The 26904-nt window shown below is 46.8% G+C and overlaps 1 protein-coding gene across 1 annotated transcript in view; it reads right to left on the bottom strand.

The window, feature by feature from the left end:
* Dbx (homeobox protein Dbx) overlaps positions 1-13647 on the bottom strand; it is a 32218-nt gene extending 18571 nt beyond the window's left edge. The window contains exons 1-3 of the mRNA XM_076787498.1: positions 12771-13647; positions 5714-5920; positions 3725-4002 (exon numbers count right to left, since the gene is read on the bottom strand). Of these exons, the coding sequence (XP_076643613.1) occupies positions 3725-4002; positions 5714-5920; positions 12771-13647 (1362 nt within the window). The remainder of the gene's footprint in view (positions 1-3724; positions 4003-5713; positions 5921-12770) is intronic.
* Positions 13648-26904: the final 13257 nt, after the last annotated feature.

Genomic DNA, 26904 nt, shown 5'->3' with positions numbered 1-26904 from the left:
AGACGACGCTCTCGTCTAGTCTCCTCTCCGTATGATCGACTATTTGTAGTGTTACAGACGTTACCATAATCCGTTGACGATCTCGACTTTTTAATATTTCTTCGCAACTATTTTTAATTTCAGATAGTAAGCAATAATGGATAAAAGTGTATCGTACATAATAAATCTCATTTAATATATCTGAAAATTGTTGCAAAGTCCGTGCAATGACACCATTCGCGAAGGCTTAAAGTTGTACTGTGAATTATAAAGAATTTACGTGTTCAATATTACAATATAAATTACAGTGTACAATAATAATAGTTTTCCTCGTGGGCACAGGACGAGTCATGTACAAGTTATGCCGAATAAGACACTTTTATTAAATAAGACACGGTTGAGGTGAGTTTTTTAGGGCTTTTGCTTTTCACAAAGACCCATGGTATTGGAACGATAAAGACTTGTAGCACATATGACGAACTTTACTACTTGCTGTACTTGTTTTGAATAAGACCCGTGTATTTAACGTCCATGAGCAGAATAATAATGTAAATCGTACCATTTTTGCTGATATTACATTAAGCACTATTTATAATAGATTAGAGTTTACGCCTTAGGAATCGCCACTTTGAATTAATGCGATTTTCCGTCCGAAGTTTCGCTTAATTTTTCATTTCTATTTCTGAAATTGACTGTATTTTTATCTGATTTTTACTGCAAATTGAGGGAGGAAAACGTCGAAAATTCTCCCGGTAACTCAAGAAGACTCGCAGTCGGTGAGGAAACGCCGACGACGCGGGCACCGCTATTGAAAATCCCGGGTAAGATCATTACAGTAATCCGTACCTCGCAATCGCTCCAAGTTTCCATCGGAACGAGTTCGCGCTTTTCGAAGTCATTATCGACGTTAACTGAAGTAATTAAAAAGTCATTCCCGAAGTTGTTACGATTCAGCCGACAACCGTAACACGTTTATAACGCCGGTTTTCTACAAGCGTTTAAACAGTAACTCTTAGGCACTCAGCGCGATCTTGGTTAATTCTAGGAGGATGTTCTCGCCATTGATCCCTTACTTCGTCGTTTCGACACTGTTTTACTTGCAATTACCGCGAATGGTACGAGTCACCGAGTCGTTTTACTTTGCTTGCTGCGGAGGCATCATCGAAAGACGACGATCCCCAACAAACTTTCAAGACTCATGCCATACATAGACATTTACTTTTTTTTTTCTTACTTATCTAATTTAAATTCGTTAAATAATTTGCCTATTTTGCATTTGCATCTACTCATTCTTATCATGCATCAAATCCGCGAATGAAAAATAGATTACCGACAAAATAATCCTGTTGAATCGACATATTCAGACTCGTTCGTATCTTCTTTATAAAAATTCCGTGTTTATTTGTTGATCGTCTAACGGTCCAAGTTATATCGATAACGGCGAGTTTACGCTTGCCACCGTGGTTTTAGTATAATTGTACGATTGCCCCGGCGATCTCCCATCGTTTGGCAAGCGAAAAGGCTGAACAGGCTCGGGCCACGAGAGATATCGTCGTTTCGCGTCGACGTATGTACATAGGAGAAAGAGCGGTGGCGTAGGTGTACATGGAGTTAGGAGCATATAATACCCCCGGTTTGGGGTTAATCGGACGATGCCAGTTCATTAGCTGCACACGTGTACTCACACGGCCGCGCGTGTATACACGGACGTCCCGACGCCGTCGCTAGCAGACCGGCTCCGCTGCGGCGACGCTAATGAAACTAAACGATGCCCAGAAAATGGCACTGTAAGTTAGTTTCATTTGATTTCATGAGCATAGTTTGCCGATTCCCGCCGAATACCGCCGCGGAAAACGCTCTTGCCAATAGCCCCGAAAAATCTATTCGCTATCCCCTGGCGAATTTCGCCTCTTCGACGGCGGCATATAAAATGTCCGACTCGTAACAGTGATTTTAAGCAAACATCACTTTTCTCTAAGTGAAACTTATTGTTTTATTTTGTATTTCGCGAATTTACAGAAACCAAAAGTGAAATAAAATGATACATGTTCATTTTGTTGATTATCCTTTAAAAATCATTTCGGATGCCTGCGGAGAAGAAAGGTACTTGCAAAAACAACAAAGTAAATTGCTCGTCGACAAGGGAAATTATACGAGCAGCAATGATCAAGTCTTTTTGTCGATTGGAGCTATTTGGGTAAAGAAAAACAGCAGATCGGTTTCCGTGGCTTTATCCATCTGCAACCGTTGCACTAATTCGGCCTCTGCCGTATTCAGTTGCTGTGGGTTCATTCGAGTCCCGAGCATTAGTCTCTATCAATCCGTTGAATAGAGTCATGATAGAGCAGCAGCTCCGTCGGTTAATTAAATGCTCTCCGTTGGGAGCAGAGGGTTTCATACTTCGTTAAAGCGACAATTAGTGCCCTAATAAGGTCATTAAGCACCATATATTCCGCGGCTACCTTCTCTCCCGTGTCGCACGAATTAATTCCTCGATTATGCGGGGCTATTAGCATGAATTAAACGGCATAATTCACGGCGTTAATTAAATAGAAAGTAAATCGAGCGAATTTGTTACGGAAACAAAAAAAGTGTACAGGCGTGTTCGATCGTTGAACGTTTTCGAATTTGGGAGACTCTTGAGTGCGACTTTACAGCGTCGAACTATGAATAATAATTAGCGGTGTAATTTGCTGATAATTACTAAACACGAACTCCGACGGCAAAGAAGCACGCAACACGGCTAAATTAGAAATTAATGCGCTGTTAAGATCGTTTAACGAGGTATCGGGCATTACGTTAACCCCTCGCACGGTTATCGGGCAACCGCTTGACCGTGGCACGCCTGCGCGCATTATAATACGCGAAAGATTACCTGAATGTGACATATTGGATACCATTATCTTGTATAACCATTATAGTGGGCGATCCTAAATTAATGTTACGGAATTGATGGACATATTCTACACCCCATGATTATGTAGCAGCACGGTTCTAGCAGATACACTTCTTCCAATTACTTGTTTATGGCACACGATCGTGTTCGGTGTAAAATTATTCAACATAGTCGACATTGTCATAAACATTGTTATTATCTGTACAGCAAGCTCCAAATACGTTAAAGCGTACAAGAAATGACTAGCGATAATAAACATGTTTATCATATAAATTATGTAGTAGTTAGTGTAAATTATTGCGCAACATAATTTTGGCTAATCAATGTTTTTTAAGGGGAGCTTGTTCTTGTACATTATTCTCTCTCTCTCTCTCTCTCTCTCTCTCTGGATTATTGTGGATTTTTGGAAAATTACTATCACCACCATTTTTACTTTTATCAATGGTGAAGAAGGATACACAATAATTATTCTCATCATTTGTGTCATTAACTCACTTGTCGTTAACTTGCCTTTATATCTGGACCATATATCAACTAGTATAAATCTTATTCTTCTTTCGTATAAGAGGCCTGGTTCAGAATACACGTTTGCCTATTGGCTTGTTAGAAAAATTCTACATTGAAATATTCACAGTGAAATGTGAACATTGTAGATCGTCGAATACTTTTTACAGATTTTAGTATGAGAAGACTACTGCTCGGCAAAAAAATTACAGAAAGACTTCTGAATAAGAGGTGGCGCAAGTTAGAAGTGAGAATCCGACGAGCGCATATAATTGCAACAACGTATGAGAAAACGCCAGACGGGAGGCACCACTTCTCTGACAGAAAGTAAGAGGAATAGCTTACCTGCGAGTCCTTGAGGCCGAGTTTCTCAGCGAGCTTCTTACGGTCCGGCTTGCTGATGTACTTCTGTATCTGAAACCTCTTCTCAAGTCCGCGCCTCTGAAGGTCCGAAAAAACTGCCCTTCGCATCATCCCTCTGCGAGGCTTGCCTCGTGCATTCGTCGCCCATGGAAACACCAAGCCTGTGCCCGCAAAATCACCTACACCTTGGATCGCACCTGGGAAAGCTGTTCCTCCGCCTGGGGCGCCTGGATGATGGCCTCCGGTCCCGGAACCAGCAGCTGACCATCACACACAAACCACTTTTAGAACGACGACGTTAAACATAAAATCTTATACGTTAAGGAGTATTTAAATCACTATCTGTTGCTTCCGTGCGCAATTAACTTGTTTAAATAAACGAACAAATTACAAGAATCGCAGGATCATTTTACCCGACCCTGTATCTATACAATTTGGTATCATGGTGTTTTTCTGTGATGCTTCCGCTCATGTATTTTTCACGAACTTGTCAGAATACAGTGATCTCTCTATATACGTCGCCTATCCCCACTACCGGTATAGTGTATACCCCGAAGCTCGAGAGGCCTCGGTCGCCGAAGAGTGCAAACATAACACGGCTATGTCTCCTGGACGATAAACGACGCTGGCAAGACCCGTGTTGTTGACAAATATCGAGAATTCACTGTAAATACATTTGGATATAGTGTGATATTAGGAATGTTACCGTAGTCTGTTGGTGACTTAAACTTTTTGATATTTTCCAGAATGTAATAATTTGACCACGTATAAATAATTTAATTATTTTTACGTTAGGGTCTGTACTATGTCGTCCCCGAAGGGTTAACACCTTTAATTAATTACAATAGCGCGCAATGTGACGTGGCAGTGAACGCGTTGAAGAAAAATGAAACTATAAAGGAAGCACACGATGCTCTGCGGAATCGACGAGCCGGGCTCGGCGAAAAACAAATGCGAGCCAACGAAATTTATTGGTCGTATATCAAAGAGCCGCGGCTACACGGCTGGTAATTGAATCAAACTCATCTAATAACGAACGGGCAATTGAATCTCTAGATCGTATCTGCACAATATTGCCAAGCTGAGCATGACGGTATTATCTGCGCCGATGATATTTGCACGCACTTGTTGCATGCGTGCATTTTGCTTGTGGCGGTGCATGTACATAATATGGTAGTGCTTTCACTGCACTTCATATGCACTCCATGTCCCGTACGAGCCTACCTATAACAAGATATTCGATAAACCGGTGCCCTCCGTGCACGTGCCCGCGTTCATACGGTTTGGCGCCATGTGCGGAAGTTTCGGTTTTAAATGTTCATCGAGACCGTGTTTCCGCCTACCGTCCGGCTTGTTTATTAACTTTTCCCTCTTGTCTCGGGCCCGAAATAATAATGACGAACATTTTCAACGAAAATTACCCATCCTCCTCCCCCTGCTCCACCCTCGTCTGTTTTATATTCGCTTTGACGCCTGCTCGCGACCAAATCGCACGGACCAGTGATTATGCGTCACCCTTTATCGAATAAAACAACGATATTAACAAACATATTTCGACTGCTTTGTGCATGAACTATTTTATGAAAAACGTTGTCGAAGATAAATTTGTTTCGTCGAATTATGCCACGTAAAAATTGTCTACATCAGACAAAACAGAAGCTATATAAAAATTCCTTTTTTTCCAATCATTTGAATAATTTGAAAGTCGATTTACATAAATTCTGCTATCTACTTTTTTCAATTTCATCCACTCATTTTGGTTGTAAGTATATTTGCTGTGTGGTAATAACGTTTTGCACTGATCTATGCAGTCTTTGTAATGTATGAAATAGATTCGTCAATTTTCAATCGACGTTTTACAGTAACTTTTACAAAATAAGCTGACGTTTCAGAGTTGATTGCGTGTACCTCGTGACGGATTTACTCGGTTTGTGGGTTTAGTTCTGTGATTGAGAATTGTTTAGTACTTACCAGTTAGATAAGGTCCCCTATAGAACAATTGTTGGAGCGTATGCTGCGCGTTCGTTGGTAAATAACGCTGAGGTGGTTGATTCGGCCTGTGGTACGGATGATAAGCCGCTGGTCTCGCGATGGGTTTCGCTATATTGTAACTCGCTGAATTGTGCAAATTTTGGAGGAACGCTGGTATCGCCTCTGGCGGAAGACTTTGAAAATTCTCTGTAACAGATCAACGCATTTTATCCGTTAACAAAAACTCGTCAGCGAACCACGAGATTATTACAGCGAGGACTAAGAGACCTGTTCGGGTCACCTTGCTCGAGGGCGTACAAAGAAACAATTTCTGCAGAATGCTTAATTCGATGTAAACCGGCCGCGTTCCGTAGGGACAGGCTTGCCGTGAGGCGCCGAAGGTTCCGGATTTTCGCACGACAGAACGCACAGATCGTTGTATTCCTTGCGATGCATAATTCGAGCTGACACCCCCGACTGAACCCTCCTCAACAGCTCCAGGCGGAGCCCGACCTCTTGTTGACGCACGCTTCAACACCTCCAGAGTAAATACTCGGATATTCGGTGCGTGAGAACACCTTGGTTATATTTAATCTTCCGTGGTTTGGAATCCGTCTACACGCGTGACACGATCCCGACGAATCATTGTACAGGTCTCGGCGATGAACGGCGTATCCTCTTTTACGTAGAATGGTTTGGGGTCTGATAGAGCTGTACCTGCTCTTATCTACCATACTAGAGGCAATTACCACTCTACCAATGGAAATCAATTTTTTAACCTCGAAATATCCGTACTATACCATTGGAATCGCACCCTAAGTTAATATTTTCTTTTTTTTTTTTGAGGATATGATTATTTCCCATTCTTGTCCACTGTGCTACCACAGTAGAGGCACTTATCACTCCAACAATACAAATAAATTTTTTAATCTTGTAATAACCGCACCATCTCGTTGAAATCATGCTAATAGTATTATCTTCCTTGAGTATATGACTACCCGAAGAATAGACCACGCTGTGCCGTTAACTGTAAGTCTCTTCGGCAAGTTCTGCGTCCTACAATTGACATGCACATTTCGTATCTTGCACAAAGATCCGCAATCTATTATAAAATTTATTTAACTGTGTCCCCCTAAAGAAGGGACCTCGATCCACGAACCCACAGGACTCGATGATCCCTTATCTGCGTCACCCCAGCCCCCATTCTCGAATCACTCAGCCTCTCAAGTGATAAACTCAAGTTAATAGGCCCGCGGGGTTACGAAACTAACCAGGCAATCGTTTACACGCATCGACAGCGCCGAAGAAGGGTTGACACACTCGGATAATTTTTAACATACTTTTTCTTCGTCCCCTGCCACGACCCGCCACGCCCATTCGGCCAGGGCAGAAAGTGACGTGTTTGGAAAATACTAAAATAATGGAGGGTCTACGGGTTTACAGGGACCAAGAAGCCAGACTGGAACGTGGAAGAGGAGAAAGATAAAGAGAGAGGAGAACAGCGAGAGGATTGCCTTGCGTTCGGCCAGACAATGCTCGAACAATGGCCCATACACGAGGTCCTATTGTGTCGGCGTACCCCATAAAATACTCATCGCCTTTTATCGTTGTTTTCGTAGCCAGCCAATAAGAGGAGCGACCCGGTAAGGATCGCAAGCCCTGGGCCAACTAATAACGGCTTAACCCCCAACGGAAACACTGAATGGGAATCGTTTTTTAAGCTGCTCCACCTCCTTCGACTCCCTTTTCCGCGGTGTCTCTCCCTTTCTCGCTCTCTCCCCCTCTCTCTCTCTCTCTCTCTCCCTCTCCGTTTCTTTCTCTCTTGCGCCGAAGATTAAATCCCTGGCTCGTCGAAAGTATCCGGAACAGGCCGCGTGTTGTTACAGTTGTAGCGGTCTGCGCGCTTTTTTTTTTCTCTTTCCCGTTTTTAATGCCCGGGCTTAAAGACCCTCCCTTATCCCCCAGCCTGAACCGACGCGGTCGCGATACAACATATCGGTGGTTATTCTTTGGGATTAGGGTATTTGATGCATTATTAAGTAGACACCGATGCAGGTTTCCCCGTGAATGGGGAGTCGAGCGATTTATGCGCGGCAGGAAACGACGCGTTCACCTAGCACGCTACTCTGATCGTCGGCGGAGATGATGGTTCGACGGCTTCCGAGCTTCACTGGCGAGCAAATTGGGTATGCCGGTTCGTTTTCGTTTATGGTAATTCAAGCTCGTTCCTAGAGCCTGGCGCGGAGGCTCGAGGATCGTCGGATTCTGTTACTTTTGCTGCCTACGGGATCTTTCGTCGGGAGAAGTCTTAGAGAACGATCGAAAACCAACAATTTTCGGGAAAATGTTTAATCAGTGATTTTTAACCTCTTATATTGTTTTCTCCGCAGTTGCTGTAAACAGAACTTCTTCGTTCTGAACGGATTCTTATCGGGAAAAGAAATCTACATTTATTGGGCTGTACGTATGAACTAGTATATAATATAATACAGCAGAATGTACTATGATATACTAGAATACGTGCACTAGAATACACATTGCAATGTACAGGACTTATAGACAGCGGATTCTATGCATTTATGACAAAAATGGATGTAATTTAAGACGGTCAAAATATTAGAAGAATTTAAAAATATTCTTATATTATTTCCAACCTGTTAAATATATTATTTTTATTTTTTTATTTCCATTTAAATGGATTTTTAAATAAATACTTATTTCCTTTATTAGCCCTGGAAGAACTAAGAGTCTCTTTTAACCGCTTCCCGTGCTATTTACATCGACGAAATCAGGGCCCAAGCGGTAGGGGTCAACGCGCGGTAAACAGACCAGAATGATGCTCGAAAACAGTTGCAATACTGGCCGAAATATAAATACCTGCGAGACAGACTCGTGATGTTTACGTTTCTGCCAAAATCTTCATCACGAGCCAGACTCGTTAAAATACGGGATGGGGTTAACCATGGAATATCAAAATCATAGTATGTATTGTATTTAGAATTTAAGGGACAATGCCACCCTTTAAATGTAACACTCTCGAATTACCTCAGAGACTGTTATGGATAAAAGTATAGTTCAAACGAGCAAAGCTTTACGGTTTTCCTTTATAACTACCTCTCTCCTGTTTTTCCACATTTCAGTTTTTAATCGTTTCCGTTATAGCCTTAGTGCTAGTTATTTCCACCTATCTGTACGACTCTCGTTTGCAATGACCTATTTTTCCCGTGTTTCCCACGCTTCAATTTTTAATAATTTCCGGGATAGCTCGAGAGGTAAAAATTTTCAACTACCGGTTTCATCCACTGAACTCCAACCTTCTCTAACAAGAAAAACACTCACTTATTTTCGGCTCTCCAACAAATCGGCAAAAATTCGAATAGAAAACAGAGTAAATTCAGTTACCGTCTCCCGTTGCGTTGGAAGAAACGCAAGGAGCAAATAAAACAGGGAACACGGGTTTCGTCGGTTCGCGTACACGGGTTTCGCGTGGCGTCGCGTTCGCTATCGAAAAATATCAATAATAGCGACAAACAACGGGGAACAACGAGGCGGACGAACGCGAGAGCGTGGCATTGAAGAGGAACGATCGCAACCGATCGTCGACAGAGAAAGAAGGAAATAGAGAGCGAGAGAGAGAAAGAGAGAGTGAGAGAGAGTGAGGGAGGGAGAGGGGCGCGGAAAGAGTGCGAGAGCCTGGTAAATCGCACAACGATTGGCGAAAATGCTATTCGAAATTTAACGTCGCTCTCCCGTCAAACGCCCATCCACTACAGGCTTCGCGCACCGTCCCCCTCTTCGCCGCCGCCCCCGGCGCTGCCCGCGCATTCGTTCGTGTCCGTCGATGAATTTCGAGTTTGTTGCCAATCACTTTTTCGCGCAATTATTTCACAACATTTCGACATGACGTACAAACCGACCGGAGCGAGCGATAGTACGATGGGGTGGGTTTTTCCACGGGGTGTGGGTAGGGGGGCAGAGAGGGCGGAAGGGGAGGACAGCTCATGGACGCTGGAGGGTCTATCGGAGGCGATGGATTCACACAAGAGGCGGGGGGTGTGTGACAGGGAGGGGGAGAAGGGGGGAGGGATGTAACACATGCACGTGGCACGGTCAATGCATCCGCTATCCGACAAATGCATGAAACCCCACCCCCCGTATTTCGAGCGCACCAAATTTCCCCGACTACTCGCTACCATCGCTATTCCACCCCCCCCCCGAAACCACCCCCTACCACCCCCGACCCCTCTTTCTCTCTTTCTCTCTCTCTCTCTGTCTCTCTCGGTACTTGACAACGTTCCTCTTCTACCGATGCGTACATGCAATCCGCCAATGTTAAATGCAACATTTGCCTCTCCTCCACCTATCTACCTTCATCCTCTGACGGACCATCTCGCGCTCCTCTCATTTCAACCCTCTTTCCACTCTCTCCCCGTCTTCGTCACTCTTCTTCTGTTCGTCCCTCTCCCTCTCGGCCTCGCCGTCACGGAACTGTCTCTCTTTCTCTTGGCGTCGGTCTCTCGCGTGGTCTGGCGTTACGTTTATGTATTTATCGTACGTGCATGAACTTTATCGACTCGTGTCAATCACCCGTTAGCGGTGCAGGAAGTGGGGTGGTGAAAAAAAAAAATAAAAAAGAACGTTGGGGATGCAAGTCCAAGAGATCGCACGGTTGATGTACATTGAAGTGGTCGCGATACCGCGGCTTTTTCTTTCGGCAAATTGGCGGAAGCAGCGAGATTCGATGCGTGGGGAACGGTTTCGGATCGTCGGCCGATGGGAGGATAGAAACGATAGATTGAAGGATTTTTGTTATTAAAAATCGCGGGACTTGTTAAGACCAGTTTTATGACGAAGAAGAAAGTTGAGTTAGCGATCTGAGTAATGCAGGTGAAACTGTTAATCAATTGAAGTGTACCTTACTTCGTTGGCATCAACTGATTCCATACGAGAAGTCACTAACATTGTTTTATTATTATGGTGCTTTCAAAGAAACAATTTTAATGTACTTTCTCCCTCGAAGCACAAACTCTCCCTTCCAAACTGTAATTAAAAACTCAATTTTCTGCGATCGTAAATCCAGCCGTTTCGTCCTATCAGAATACAAATTATTAGTTGCAATATAAACAATCCACCCAGACAGTGAGTACACGTTCCAATCAAACTGTTTGGAAAACAAAACGAAGAAACTGAAGAAGAACTCGAAGTAAATACGATTTTAATGCAAAAGTCGATAGAGAATTGTTGATCTTTTACGTTAAATAACAATTTTAAATGGAAAATGAGTGGCAGCCAAGACCTCTCAGAAGAAATTCAATTACGTTCCGATTGTACGGGAGTATATGCAAACGATTGCACCCGTTTCCTTGCAATGTTAAATTTTCCAGATTTTCTACGATAATTTATGAAGAAACCGATGTACTCGCTGTAGCAGACAATTGGACAACGTGTCTCGAATGGGTCTGTAATTCAGTCGTAGCTATAAAGGGAAACGTTCGACAAAACGGTTCGCCCAATTTCGTGTTCGTCGCCCGGCGGAATTACTGTGAATAAGGAAACGCGATAAGAGGCACGGTAATACATCATTGGATCCTGCCGCTTGTCTAATATTATAGGCACCAATCGTAAGGGCTTAATATTGGGGTGAAGGTAAGTGGCGGACCAGCTGACGTCCTGCTCCACCCCGCACGCACGCTGCGACTCGTCTTGAGGGTGTGCGGATGAGATTTAGGGACCGACGACAGAAGTCTGCTAGCGACACTGATTTGTGGTGAGCTTTGTTTCAACACTCTAAATGCTGCCGCATGACTAACATTCTTCCGACGCGGTCGTCAATTCGCAAGCCGGCCTATTGTAAAAGCGAATTTACAATTCTTCACTTTAGATCATGAAAATCGGAGTATCGGTCTCGTCGTTGCCGATAAAACGTTTTTTAAAGGCAATTGTTTTCTGTAAATATTCCTAGAACAATTCAATTAACTTTTTTATTCATATAAATATGATTAGATAATAATTGCCTTCGCGATATTTTGTGACAAAATATTGTCTAAGTAGAAACAGCGTCGGTGTTCATATTTGCAACATCTCAAATTCTCTTCTTTGAAGAATAAATTAATCGTTTTCGTTTCTATCCAGGTAACCTTAAGTAGAAATATTATACTACTGGACGAAGTATGTGGAACCTTTTTTAGTATTGAAAATTGTACAACAAAGCACAATTTTAATGTGGCACGATAAAGATTTATCTTGATAAATATTTAAAATGAGAGGCAATCTTTTCAGAATGAATGTGGTAATATTGACGAGATCAAGCCCACGCATCCAATTCTTTGAGTTACAAACAAACAATTGAACTATCGTAGCAACAAAAGTATATATGCTCATCTTTTCCGAGAACCGTCTGACGCGTCTGTTCACAATCTATCTGTTCTACTTCTTACGAATACTAAGCGCGCGAACTCGACAGATTTCCTCGAAAACAAAGCCTCATATAAGAAAATTCTATTTTACATTTTTTTCTACCACCAGTTACTGACCATCCTGAATTCGCAACCAACATGTTACGCAAAATTCGCAAATTTCTGCACGGCCGCTACAGTGGCCACCCCCGGCCCAGTGAAGATTAACAAATGAGCTCAGATAAAAGCCTGTGTCCGGATCAGTCTATCCCAATCAAATATTAACACTAAACCTACCGAGCATAAAACATATAAAAATGGAACGTCTTATATAAGGGAGACGATTAAATTTATTTAAACTTTGAACGTTTTTCATTATAATATGCGCTTAACCAAAGAAGTCAATTCAGTAGTTTCCTGTGAAAACGTTTTTATAATAACTGTGAAATAGAGAACCGGTCATTTTGAACGCGGTAGGTTTAGTGTTAACATACTAAGAGATCTAATTTTGACCAGTTTGACGACATGAAAATTTGCAGTTTAATTCCACCCGTGTTATCCGGAAGCCAGACTCGATCGAAATGCTTTTTTGCGAGAGACCGTTCCGGGTAGCTCGTTAGGAAGTCGAGCACACGTGGCTGCGAAGTGAACTGAACAATTACCAGAATGCGGTCGCCTGTCATGATTGCCGCCGAGTATAGCGTTGACGCTGAACTTGAGCTGCGGCTTCTCCTTCTCCTGGATGGTCCTGCATGCGGGTCCTAAGCACTGCTCGTCGCCGCAGGAGCAGGAGGCGGTCGTTCTCTCGCCTATCCTGTCGACGACACGCTCGACCGCCACCTCTCTCTTCCCTTGGATCGTCATCTCGTCGGACGTGTGCATGACGTTTCTGCATCCAAGGTCGTACCGTCCGTCCGGCTGTAATATCATGACGTGATCGCCGCCAAGAACTCCGTCCTCCTTCTCCCTGTCCCCGTGAAGACCGGCGTCGATCTCGATGCCGGCGGGGTCCTCGTCGTTGTTCGAGTTGCACGAGTCCATGCCGGAGTTCGATCTGTTCTCGATCCTCTCGTTGCAGAGCCTCTCCATCGCGCATAGACGATCGACAATCACGTGGCCGTCGATCCTCTCGTTCTCGACGTCGACGTACGCGATCTGTCCCCGCTCCATACCGTCTTTGTCGCGCAGGATCTGCATCCGATCGTTCTGACGATCGGTCCTGCCACCGGCCCTCTGATGATCCCGACAGTCGATCATCGTGTTCTGTCGATCGGCGCCACGTGCGCCGGCCGACGATCTCTGATCCAGATGCTGATCCTGCCCGCCGTTCGGCGACATCTTCTCGCGGGAGATCCTCAGGCTGGCCTCGCACTCTCTTTCGCGCTGTCTCGCCACCAGGCTGGCCGCCCAGTTCAAGGTCAGGCTGGTCAGATCGGCGCCGGGCGACGCCTTGCTCTGGAGCAGGTTCTCCATCAAGAAGGGCGAGGTCATTGCACTCTGTTGCAGATTCTTCAGCATCGCCGCTGACGAAGGGAACATATCACGGCCCCTTGCGTTTACCCCTCCCCCCACTGCGATCCTTCTCCTCTCGATTTATCCCTCTCGATTTCCCGGGCGAGCACGATGATCCCTCCTGGTCGCTCAGCGTGTCAAGTCACAAGTCTCGGGGAGAGTGTGCAACATCGAGTCAAGAGCTCTCGTTCACCGATTCCATTTGCTGAAAGTGTTCGAAGATCGTGCGCACTGAACCGGCGGATGATCTATCTTCCTCGGGCACGTGTTACCGTTCGACGAACGCGTGACACAATTTCAACCGGGTTCTCACCTGGGGGTTGCGAACGTCTACGAACTACGCGCGCCTCGGTACCGGTAAAACACGACTGCTCACAGGACGGACGACGTCGGAACAATGATCACAACGATCCCCGCGCTCCATTCGCACACGTGCGCTCGTTGGTACTCGCCGCCGGACCACGATAACTATGAAAACGGTGAGCGGAGGATCGATCGTTTCACACGGAAAGAGAGAGTGAGATAGAGAGATTCGTGCGGTTCGATCACTGAAACAAACTCGCGGGACGGCCGAGCACGCGGGACATTTCACGGCAATCGCGGAAGTAACTACAGTGAACTCTCGTCATAAGTCAGTTCGCGCGGTTCTGGCGGCTGACAATTAGACGAAATCTGCACTTGATATACACAGGGCACGCTGGACACCCAAGGGTCACATCCGTCTGCAAATCATATACCTGTGACCACTGACGGATAGTGACAAGAATGCTGAGAAAATGTCTTTCCCCGATACAATGTTGCACGTAGAAACGGACAGCGATGCTCGAGAGCGGGGTATACCCCGCGGTGGTGTGGGTAGTTCCACTGACTCCCAACCGCGAGGTTGGCACTGACTGGCAACGAAAACTCACTGTACTGGCGGAAACTGTCAACGAAACGGCTCGCCGGGAAGGAACGTGCGATTTCGGCAGCGGAATGTCAACTGGCGTGCACGCGAGCGTGCGGAGAGACAGAGAGAGAGAGGGCGAGAGAGGGAGAACCGGCTGAACTGGAGCAAGAGAGAGAGAGAGAGAGAGAGAAACCGAGAAGGGGTGCTCGTCGGCGGCAGCGCAACGTGAGAGCGTGCAACCCTCGAATGAAAGCCGACAAAGGCATATACCTAGCTCACTTGCCCCCTCCCCGGAGCAGGGATTCACGAAACAGCCCCCTTCAACGTATAGGCAGCGGGGCTTATGTGTGTACATAGAAAGGGGGGCGCAGAAGGAGGGGGTAGGAGAAGTTGGTCGGGGGGAGGAGGGGGAGGAAGGAGTGTGTTACTCTATACTCGGGTATAGCCGTCCCCCTACCCCTAGCGGAGTTCCACCCCTTCGTAGGGTGGCGGCGTCTGCTCTCTATCCCCTCTTCCCTCCGTTACCCTCTTAGGTGAGATAATACAGACTATAAGCCGAGCAATTCGGGGTTTGGCTCGCTCGGTAATGCCGTAATAAAATCATACTCCCATCAAACGGCGCTGCGCGCACCCCCGTTTAAAGGTGAACGGGAGGCGGGTAGGCACGGACCCGAAGAAGGAGAGAGCAGGGTGGAAAAGCTGAAGCCTAGAAGAGGGGAGAGGCAAGACGAGTCGACTCGGGGGATGAAAAAAGCTAGGAGACTCGCATTCCTTTGCTCCTAACGATTGGATTTTATTTGACGGAGCCGACCAACGGACCGTCCAATCGCTCGCTTCGAGGGTAGTCCGTGGCCACGCCCACTCACCCCCCATCGCCCGCGCGATGCGTTCTCACCCTCTCCGTCCCTCTTTCTTTCGTCCACATCGATCTCTCGCTCCATCCACGCTCTGTCTTTCTTCTTCTTCTTCTTATTCGCCTTCTCCTCCCCCTTCCTCCTCCTCCTCCTCCTCCTCCTCCTCTTCATACTCTCCCACCGTTCGCTACCCCTCACTCATGCCGCGGCCGGCCTGTATTCTTGCTACGTCCTTTGCGCTCTTTTATTCGTTCTCTTGTCGCGAGTAGGGGATCGCCGAGCGGTTCTCTCTACACCCTTATCAACATTATTATCTCTCACTACCATCCACGCGCGGCGTGCGTGTATTGTTTTCGTCGGTGTGCGGTCTGGTATAACGAGAGACGCCTCTATCGGCCCCGTCGCGCCGCGCCACCCTCGCGTGCCGCTGTGTGCGTGTACGTGTTGTACGAGATCGTTTCGCGCAATGCGATTTTCTTGCTGGTATAATTACACCGCCAACGCTCCTCCGGCCCGGCCACTTCGCTACACACCGCCACGGAACCGCCGCTTTTAATGATCCGACCGATTACGCAACCCGAGAACGATCCTCGCCGTTATAATAATAATAATATTAATAATAATCGGACGGGGGTTCGACTTGGCGATCGTCCACCGGCAATCTTCTAGACGGCTATCGTGGTTCTATCGATTTTATGGAGCCGGCGATGCGCCGACGGAGATAATGTAATTAGCAGAACCACCTTTTTAAGCGATTCCACGTCGAAGAATTCGGTTCGATGCGCCCGGGAAATTAGAATAATGTTCGGTCGATTCAATTATGTGCTGGTTAAGGCGAAGCGGACCCCGTCCATTCACACCATCGTTTCCCTTGTATTATACAGTGAATTATAAGTAGACCGTAGATCTTTCGAACCCAATGAAAATTTGTTTTTCCCTTTGATCATGTTCATAACTTGATGATAATTAGACTGCGAATTTCACGCGTTTATTGTCAAAATGGATGAACGAAAAATGAAATTGTGAAGGCATTACAAGAATTTCGAAATGTTCAGGAATTAAAAATGAAAGGGGAAGTGCATGTTTACCTATTTTTCATTTGTTAAGATCGACCTGGAAAACTTTTGTTTTGTATCGAAATCCGCAATCTAATGATGTAATATAGATTCGACTTCCGTCGGCAATCTGGATCGTTTATGTTCACGACTAATCTGTTTATTGTTCCAGTCTTTCAAAAAATCTAAATAAATTCTGGAATACGTATTGGACTCCCTATTTCAACATATTAATGGCAAGAAATAAACATTGGGAAGAAAAAATATCAATTTTTATTCTTTCACACTGTTGCAAAATAAAACTCGTCTGCATGATACAGCAGTATTCTTCAATTCTTTAAATGTTACCAACGTCTTATACCCTACCTAATCACTTTTGTTTTATAAATACATAAAACCGGAAATCCAGTGATCACAACGAAAAAATCCCCATTCCACACACGACGCCTTACCGGTACGATTTATGATCCTCGCGGCAAGTAGTCGCAAACACTTCGGACCTCAAAAAGTGGTTTCTGTTCCCCATATCGTCGCGCGCAGCCACGCGCCGTATCCGTCAGCCTGAAATCGGCCGTTGTCCTCTCCGGAAATGTCGCGAGGGTTAATTAAATTAACGAGCGTCGTTCGCGGTCTCCACTTGTCCATCGTGACCTATGTTCTCGCATTTCCTGACCGGACAACGCGCACGGATCTTGAACGATCGCGTCGAAGACATCGAATCCTCCGAGGGGGACGATGAGAGTGGGGTGAAAATAAGAGGGGGCGTTCGACGTGATAATAATCGGGCCGTCGGCTTTCGCCGCGTTTCCTAACAGGTCATCGAAACACGGGGAAAATAACAATAGTCGAGAAAGAAAGAAGAAAAAGCGAAGGAGAACGGCAGCGGCGAGCGTGGGGGGGGGGATGAAGTAGTCGAGAACCTATTCGGGGGCTTAAGTAGAATCGTCTACTAGCGGCGAAGGGTCGTGAAAACAGGGTAGCGGGGGTGGGGATCTGGGGGTGGTGGTGGCGGTGGTGGTGGTGGTGGTGGTGGTGGTGGTGGTAGTGGTGGTACCATCGACGGTGGTTCCCCGGCTTTTTCTTACACGGTTTTCCAGCCTCTACCTCTATAGCGGCGTCCACCAGCGGCGTTGCCCGGCGCCACGTGGTGGTGGAGGGTGGGCCGCAGCCAACGGGAGCGTACCACGAGCCACCCTTTCCTCTCGATTCCACCCCTCCGCACCCCCCCGCGGAGGATGGTATGCCACGGCCACGCCTACCCTTCGGAATCACCTCTACCTCGTCGACGTCACGACTTATCACCCTCTCAGCGATGGTGGTGGCCGCCGCACGGGGGTTGCCAGTCGGCGCGGCGCGGCGGAACGTTCGAAGAAGAGGAACCGACGCGGACGGAGAAGGAAAAAAAATAATGAAATGAACATCCGCGGCTTTTCAAGAGTGGGGAATCCCGGAATTATTATAAGAGTTTCGCTCAGGGGTGCGAGAGAGGAGCGAACCTCTGCCCCGACTTATATAAATTGAAGCCAGATTCGGCCTCTCCGCCCGCCAACCCCTTATCCTGGAGGGGGGAAGATTCGTTTTGTACCGGAGGCGGATAATTATTCATTCATCTAACCGCCTCGGAATGGGATATCAAAGTTTCAGAATGGGCGAATAATAAGGTTTTCGAGCGCAAACTGTTTTTCCAGCCTCCGTACCCGGTAATTAATTGACCCCCCGGATCGTTTCTCTCGCTCGCGCAACGATCCGCTGCCGTTTATGAGCGAGATTAGTAGTCGATTCTTCTGCACATTTAGGTCCTCGTAAACTCGATTCCATTCATGGTGAAAGTATTCCGTTAATGTCCAAAAACTTAGGTACGTTCAATCAATCGAGTAGCCACCTGAGCGCGACAAAATTGAACTTACATTTCCCGGATAATTAACAACGGTGACGCAACTCGTGTTTCGTTTATCTACCCTAACACTTGTCCGGAAACCTCGCAGTTTCGCTTCGCATAAGCGTTCAAACTCCGATCATCATCGATAAAATATTTCTCGGCCGGTTTAATAACGATAAAGTTTCTCGCCGCGCCGCGACCCAATAAGAAGAACGCGATCGTTAAATATTTCTTTCTTCCGGCGAATTTGCTGAATCCATAACCAACGAGCCTCAATTAACCTTTGCAATTAATATACTGGTAAGGGGGAGGGGCCAGTGTCAACGGGACGGAAGCTACGAGCCTCCCACTCCCGCGAACCCCCCGCACCCCTCGCGATATTACCCTAATTTGCATCTTTGAACTTTCCTAGAGTCGTGCCGGGAACTTCTTTGCGCTCCGTCGCCGGAATAATGCTAATAAGGGGGCCGGATCTTACAAATTGATATTTAAGCGGTAAGTTCTACAACCGATGAGCCGCCGGCAAACCGGGATCAAATTGTTCCCGTCAAGATGTAAAGTAGCACCGATAATCCCGGCGACTCGTACGAAGTTCAATATTCGCCGAACAGAGACAATCTGTCTCGAGGAGGGACGGGACCGAGTAGGATGAAAGTCCCGGAGACGAAAATAAAAATAGCTCTCGATTCGACACGTTTTTCACGTAACGCAACAATCCCGTCGAATATCGTGAAAGGGAGGAAAATCGGGATAAGAGGGAAGCGAAGAGGGGGGCTCTCCTCGCCTGGCTAGGATAATCGTGGGGTGGCTAAGTAATAATATTATTCTGATAGGGGGCAGTTATAAGCATATGACGCCACGGACTTACGTCTTTCATCCTATAAAAGTCCGCCCCCACTCGTACGTGTGTATCTCTCCCGTCGTAGCCGTTCAACACATCGGACGGACAATCATACGCCTGTGTCGCGTTTATTGTTGTACACATTCGATACGAGGAATCGCGCGTGAAATCGGCTTTATTAGACGCGTCCGCCCCTCAATAACGCGGCATTAAGTACACGTATCGACTTCTATACGTCGTTCTAATAACTCGTTATTGCTGCGCCGTAACTGGGGCGGCGCTCAACTGATTTCTGTCGACGATGGAAATGTTACGGCCGATCTGGTAACTGTATTTTCCAAAACCGATTTTCTCTGTAAACGATCCTCGCCATTAAACGGACACTTTGAACGACTCTTTCGAAAGGAGAACAACGAGGAATTTAAGAAAGACATCAAATCAAGTATTACGTACTCTAGCTGTAAATTTGTTTGATCTCCCGGTACACGGGCGAATAGAACCCCTAACATTGCGTAGATAGAAAATCTTTCACCTGCATTTTCATTAATAAATATTGTTCTTTCTGGTTGCAATGGTGTTATCGCAAAATACTGCTGCAAACAAAGGAAGCGAATATATCTAAGCCGTCACGTAATTCCGAGAAGTTAAATTAACAGCTCGTTGTCAAATTAAAAATCGGAAGATTCCATTAGAGCTAAAAATCAGAAAACGAGTATTCTTCAGTACACATTTGAGGTAAGCAAATAAACTAATGTATGAGAAAATCCGAGACTCTTTAAACTACAAATAAAATGGAGAAACACGGTGGTTTCCTCATGCAGCCGACAAAGCGCAATAAAACTATTCCCAACGTTCTCCTTCCGTCGGTTTCCATTTCCTTAAGTTATTCAACCGAAACGCGGGCCCCTTAAATATTCACGAGTGCAAATTTATCCCATTAGTTCGGATCATTAGGAGGCGGGTTTTAATTGTCCTCGTACTCCCGGGAGCGGCGGACTCGCGTGTTTATTTTTTCGGTAACAAACGATCGAAAGCGTACAGAACTGTGAAACCGAGCGCGGCCTCGCGCGAGAAAGACGTATCGAGTGAGTAAGTTGTTATAGAGGTGGGTGGGTATATAAATTGTCACCTAGCAGTCGCACGTAGGGGCTGTCGCTACGGGCTCGAGATTGCTTTGTTTGGGATAAAGAACGGTAGGAGAGGAAGTCGGTGTAGAAGGATAATAAAGAAGAAAAGCGGCAGAGGGAGGGCGTGCTGGCGGGCGGAGGGGCCGAGGGACGCGAGGGGAAAAATCCGATATCTCGGTGAAATGAGAAGTTCGCCGCTATATCGATGTACATGCCCTCGTATACACATCCTCAAGAAGAATTCACAACTTCTTTCGACCTGCGTTCCTCCGAAGCCGTGCTCGCCGGGATCATCTTGGCACGTAACCCAGAAGACAGAAACCAATGATCGAGAAGATAAATAACGATTGAAATTCCCTGTGTTTTATGTGCTTAACAGCTGCTCGGCTCCTTCCCAAAGACGAAATTTCTATCTTCAATTTGACCACACAGCTGCGCACTGAAATAATCATCCGTTCTTGTATGAACGTTATCAATTGTTCGCGATTTCTGATTCCAGATTTTTTACCATTTCTGGGATGCTTCAATCATTACTTTCTGCCAGTGGTTATTTGGTAAACTTTCACAATACTTTTCGGATTTTTTCGAAAAATAAAGGCTAGCTTGATTGCAATGGAAATTTTTAAAAAATTAGTGACGGTTCTAAACGTCCTCGGTTGTAAGCTGTACAAGTTTACCGCTCGAGGGTTAAATAGTCGTCGGTAAGTAATCCGTTGAAATAAGATTGTTTACGGTGTTTAAACCGATCAAGAATCAGTAAAAAATGCATTGAAGCGAATCGTGGGACGCGAATATGTGTTATCCGGAAGCGTGCCCCGCCCCATAGCCGACTACATCGGCGTCCACGGCTTTCGAAAAGCGTGCTATTCCGCGAAGTACCGTTCCGCAAAGACCGTTGCAGCGTGCGGTGCCCGCGGCCAGCAATAATGCAGATTTATTTAAAAAGTCGCAGGTGTTGTGCCGCGCGGAGACTCGCACGTCGGCCACATACGTTAAAAGCCCGCGGGAAAGGAGTGTCGTATTCGGCGGTCACGTATGTCGTTCAGAAGCGAATGTAACGGAGGTGGGGAAAAAAAGGAGAGCGGGCCGTTCGCCGAGCTGTTCTGAAAAGATCGACGCGGGAAAGGGTGAGAAAACAATTTCCAAGCCCGCTCGTGCCCGGCCTTCGAAACGGCGCGGCGCGGCGCCGCGGCGCTCGACGACGCTCATAGACACGTTCCGTGGCGATTTCGCAACGACGCGCGTCACGAGAGCTTGTGCGAGACCTTGCGAAACGTTGCGGAGCCGTGCGAAACCTTGCACACCGTTCCGAGGCGGTGCAAAGCGGAGTCCGGCAGTCAAAAAGCCGCTCGAGCTGCCTTTAAAAAAGCTTCGCGCGTTCGCGAGCATAGTTCAGGCTGCGAATCGGCACGTCTGCGAATGCTTTTCCCAGTCCCGTCGTGTTTCAACGCCCACACCCCCGAACGTGCCGACTCTTTTATGAAACGATCCAGGACGGATTAAATTTTTGAATTATTTACAACGCACCGCTTCCGCGCACGCCGTTCAAATCGCTCGCGAAACTATTCTCCGGTGATGATTGGACATTTCGGAACATTGAAAATGGAAAATGGGCCGCGGTTTTTGCTGAAGACACTTTTAATAATAATACGGTTGCCTCCTGGTCGTTTCTATCTAACGTTCCTTTCCGCGTTTTGCGGTCCAAACAACCTTTGCCCTTTCGCTCTAACAAATCCGCATTTATTTGTCGACTGTAGGAAAAAATTAAAGATTTCGTTTTTAGAGAGAATTTTTTAGAAAATTGTCCGAATTAATTGCTGAATATAGATGCTACGCAGACTGACGCTAATGTTTAACTACGTTTCGAAGTTTCGCTAGCATTGATTAAATAATTTTTATCGAATTAGAATTTTGGGGGTCAAACAAATTCGAAAAACATCGTGAACGAAATCGTAGAGTTTGATGCCCGGCTAATAAACCGTCCCGAGTTGACTAAAATCAAAGTCAAATAGGACAGTAGATCCGTGTGCCGGCGCCCGGGAAGTTTCATAATTAATCGTGGCGCATCATAAATTGCGCATTAGAAACAGGCATCGAGCGGTCCCGATTTCGTATTAATCTAGCTGGCGAAGTCGCCCCGGCAGTTTGTACTCGTCCGAGGAAAATGAACGGTGAAATTACAGGCTGTCCATTCTAACGGGGGTGTATCAAGGCGCCGCCGTTGCAAATTGTTTCGCCCGCCAGGAACCTTTCCAGTTTCCGCTTGCTGCGGGATGTGTGTGTCCCGTGTGACACTTGAACTCTCGGCTGCGCACACACCAACGCTCTTAAGTATCCGGACGTATCGTACAATCACACAGTAATAGCACAGAAATGGTAAATGCTGCTAAATGTCGCAAATACTCTTTGCCATTAGAACAGATTCCAGATTCCATTTCGGGCAGACAACAAACTAGATTCCAAGCAGAGACAGAGAGATAACGAAATCGAAACTGAAAAAATAAAATTTATTATAGCAACTACTGCTTTAACCCTCCTGCCTCCTAACAAAAATCAATTATCTCTAATAACATTAACAAAAAGTAAAATAGTGTTTCAGTCAACGTGTCAATTCGCTTGAAGTCCTTGCCAATGATTAGACTGCGGAGTTTCGTGCAAAATAAAAATAGTTTGCTTAAATTAATAATTTTAAGAACTCGAAACTAGAGTGTATCGACATTCTCAAGTCTTTTCTTTTAACGAATGCATAAAATCCACGATCTCCAAAATGAATGCACAAATGAGTGAGTCGATGTGCCAATCAATGACATCAATAAATGAATTACTTATGCTTGGGACTGCAGAAGGTATAGGGTGCAAAACGGTCCGGATACTTTTGTGCAGTGATGTACCCTGAAGAGCGACCGGTGTGCCGGAAAGAGACGGCAAAGTGAGAAACGAGAGAGAGAGAAAGAGAGAGAGAGAGAGAGGGAAACTACAAGGAGATAAAGGGAGAGAGCGAGAGGATAGTACACAAAAGGAGAGAAAGAGAACGCGAGAGAGACAGAGCAGAAGGGTTCGTGTTAATTAATAGCACGTCACACGCGTTGCCCAGCTAAAATCTGTCTCCGCCTCTGGCTTCAGCGTAATATTTCCCGTTTCTCTCTCGCTCCCTGTCTTTCGTCCCCTTCTGTCCTTTCTGTCCCCGCGTTCCTTCGCCGTTTTCCGGCTCCGTTCCTCTTCGGGGCGCGTTTCCACGACGCGGCGCGGCGCGACACAACCGGGTTTCACACGTATCCCCGTCGTGTGTGTACACACGAGCCGGGCACGAACAACCGGCGCTGTTCTTGCCATTTCGGCATCGTTTGACACACGCGAAGGATTATATGCGTACCCGCTTTACGTGTTTCATTATGCAACTTTCCGCGCGCGAAATTAATTACGCTGTCACCGCTCGAGAGCCGCGTTACCCCGTTACTTACGCCGTTACAAAGGGGAACAGCTCGTAAACGAGTCGAGCGAGTTTAATCGATGATGTGCCCCCTTTTCTGCGAGACAAGCACAGGCCTCCGCGACCCGGTCAGTTTGTGATTCGACTTCTACACCACCGTTTCCGGAAGCCCAGCCTCCCCTTGATCGAAACACGTTTCTGATGAAGGTGGGACACCATGGTGGTGGGTGGGTCCCTCGACGAGGCGCGACCAAGAATTTACGGGGGTGCAGTAAGTGGAGAACCTTGCAAGTCCATTTTTCAGTAAAATATTAGTTTGTCCTAAAAGTTTCTTTCCTTTTTCCTCTCTTGGTCATCTTGAAAAGTCAGAAATAATATTGTAGGATTTCGGGAACTGGAGGGTGGAATGACGTTAAGACGGTTCTGGTAAAAACTAGGTCTATTCTATGCACACCGTCGCTTTACAGTCGCAATGATCCACGCAGTCGCGTCGCTTACTTTCGCATGAGAAAATCTGCCCTCGTACTCACTCGCTCGCTTTATGTTCTATGCTCACGCATTCTACCTCTCTCGCTCGCACGCACGCAACGAACTCCGATCGCTCCTCGCGCCGACAATAGGCGTGTTTACCTTTTAAATGTCGGTTGGGCGATCCGGCCTTCAGGGTTCGTTGCCCCGGTAATCGCGGTAAACACCGCAATTGTCTTATTCCTACAATATAATAAGAACTTTTATTGTAGGTCTTACAATGTATTTACAATTTTGTATTTGATATATAGGGATTTACGAATATCGAGAAACGATAGATCAATAGACAGAATCAGAGACAAGTTTTACTACAATACACACTTGAATCGATAGAATCGAGGATCTTCATAATTTCAACCATTGGTCTTGCTAGTTTTAGCGTTAACAGCTTGCGCTACGATTTATTTTGTGGTTACAGTAATTCGAGTTTCTCTGTCGTGCATTTTCTAAGAGAAAAAGAAAATCCCTGCCTGCTGGACGCCTATGTATTTTCCGGTTCGCTGTTATACCGCGCGGGGTTAATATCGTAAAATTGTTATTTGATTTGAAACGTGCTCCGTTTTCCTGCGGTGCCGTCTTGAAGCGTTCGTCGGTCTCGTTTGAAAATAAGCAGCGCTCGTTCCCGGGTAAATTAATAAAACTACAGACGAGCGATATCGCATTATACACCGCAGTTTAATTAACCTCTGCGGCTCACTCGTTCGCTTAATATTTTGCGTTCGTGGAACAGCGAAGCGGGTAGGAATTAATTAAACACAGGAAGAACCGGGGAGTAACTATGAGTCGCGTCTGTCGGTTAACCTCGTTAGAGAGAGGGAGACAGGGGGGAGCGGACGAGTCTGAGGGGGGAGTGAGATTTAAAATGCGGTTTTTCTGCCAATTACACGCAATATCGGGTAAGCGAGAACCGACCGCGATGGATACAGGACGGGGAGAGGGGGCCAAGTGCTAGGATGATGCGGTCCGCAGGCCTTTATCGAGCAGGACACGAACGGGGATCCTGTGGTCCATTCACAGCATCCGCGTTGACGCTTTGATCATTTGTTTCATGGCGGGCGATGAAAGCGTCGGATGAAGGCGATGACAGCTAATGCGCTGCGAGGGGCTCGCCGCGGTGTTTTCACGGCGGTCAAATTCGAGTTTTCCCTATGTGTCTTTCTCTCTTCTTCCTTCCTCTCCGACCTCTCCCCCCCCCCCCCTCACGCATGTTCTGCACACGTTCCGCTTCGGCCCCGCGACTTTAAATGACATTGGCCCCGAGCCCCTCCCCGCCCCGGAGCGACAAAAACGCACCGCGTGTCCACGATTGTCGTTGACACGTCCATTAGAGAGAAAATAATATCGCCGAGTGCGAACAAACCGCGGGGCACGTGGAATCACGCGAGCTTTTTTCTACTTACGCGATCGCTGCTCCTCTTCGCGCCGTCCTTCGCGAACGAATTCCGACGTGGACCGTGTTTATTTTCCATGTAAAATTTCAAGAAGTCGTTGTTGCCGTTGAAGGATCTATTCAAGAGTCCTCGGCCGCTTGGACTGAAAATAGTTACGAAATGATCAGATCGTCGATTTCATATTTCAAGATAGCGGACCGATCGTGCCGTCGATAAAATAAATAGAGCAACAACCAAGCGAGCTTCACCAACGGTTAAACTCGACTGTATAAATTTCGATCGAACAGTATCGAAGAAACCGGCGATTCCAACGCGACCCCTTTCACGCGCCATGCACTCTGAAAATCTCCGCGCAAACCTTCCCCGGCAGGAGGATATATCGTTTTCCGAACGACAAACAATTTTCCTCGCCGCGAATCCGTCGTCGATAAATTCAGCGGTGCACGCGCGCCGCGCCGCGCCGCGCCGCCGTAGGAGCTATATTATATTCAGAAAGTAGAAAATCGGTTCGAGTCGCGGAATCCTTCGCGCGCAAGTTCGGACGGGGGTGGGGACCGGCGATCGGCGTGGGAGGGCGTGGAGGATGAAGAAAATCGTAGAATCAAATATCCGGCGTGCTTTCACGGTACGCTTCCCTAATTTGTATTGCGTATGGCAGCGGTGCCGGGATATTAGGGGCAGTTATCGCAACGTATTGCTCCTAATCGTTCCACCGTGGCGGTGTGGAGCTACTGAGGGCGGCGGATAGAGAGGCGAGCGTGAAACAGAGAGACCGTACGGTGGTGCGGAGGGGTTGTTGGAGTGTGGGCGGCAGGGAGAGCAAAATGGAAAGAAGGAGGAAGGAAAGGGTGCGTCGAGGGGCGAGCTCTCTCGCGAAAGAGAGACGAAAAGTGGAGGGTGTGCACCGGTCGTCTAGAACGGGACGGGACGAGGGTGGTCTAGAGAGGGAGAGGGAGAGAGAGAGAGAGAGAGAGAAATAGAAAAGAGGGGGAGACCGGAGGGGGTGAAAAGTGGAGACGAAAGGCAGAGCGAGACAGAGAAAGGGAACGATCGGGGAACAGAGCGTGCACTGGTGCTTTTGACAGGCCGATGAATTGAATAATCGCAAGTCGAGTCGAGGGGGTCCGCCGAATCTCAGTCCCCAATACGTCGGCGTATTATAGATATAGATACCCGTGGCCGCGCGCGCGTTCGTGTGCGTCCCCGTGGCTCAGGGTATACACCGTACACCGTCGGAGCTGATCACGGATTATCAGGTTTGTGGAAACAAGCCTGCCGAGTCGAGGGTTA

The sequence above is a fragment of the Halictus rubicundus genome, chromosome 4 (assembly GCF_050948215.1).
Source record: "Halictus rubicundus isolate RS-2024b chromosome 4, iyHalRubi1_principal, whole genome shotgun sequence".
NCBI classification, from domain to species: Eukaryota; Metazoa; Arthropoda; class Insecta; order Hymenoptera; family Halictidae; genus Halictus; species Halictus rubicundus.
This window is presented reverse-complemented; position numbering and strand designations above follow the sequence as displayed.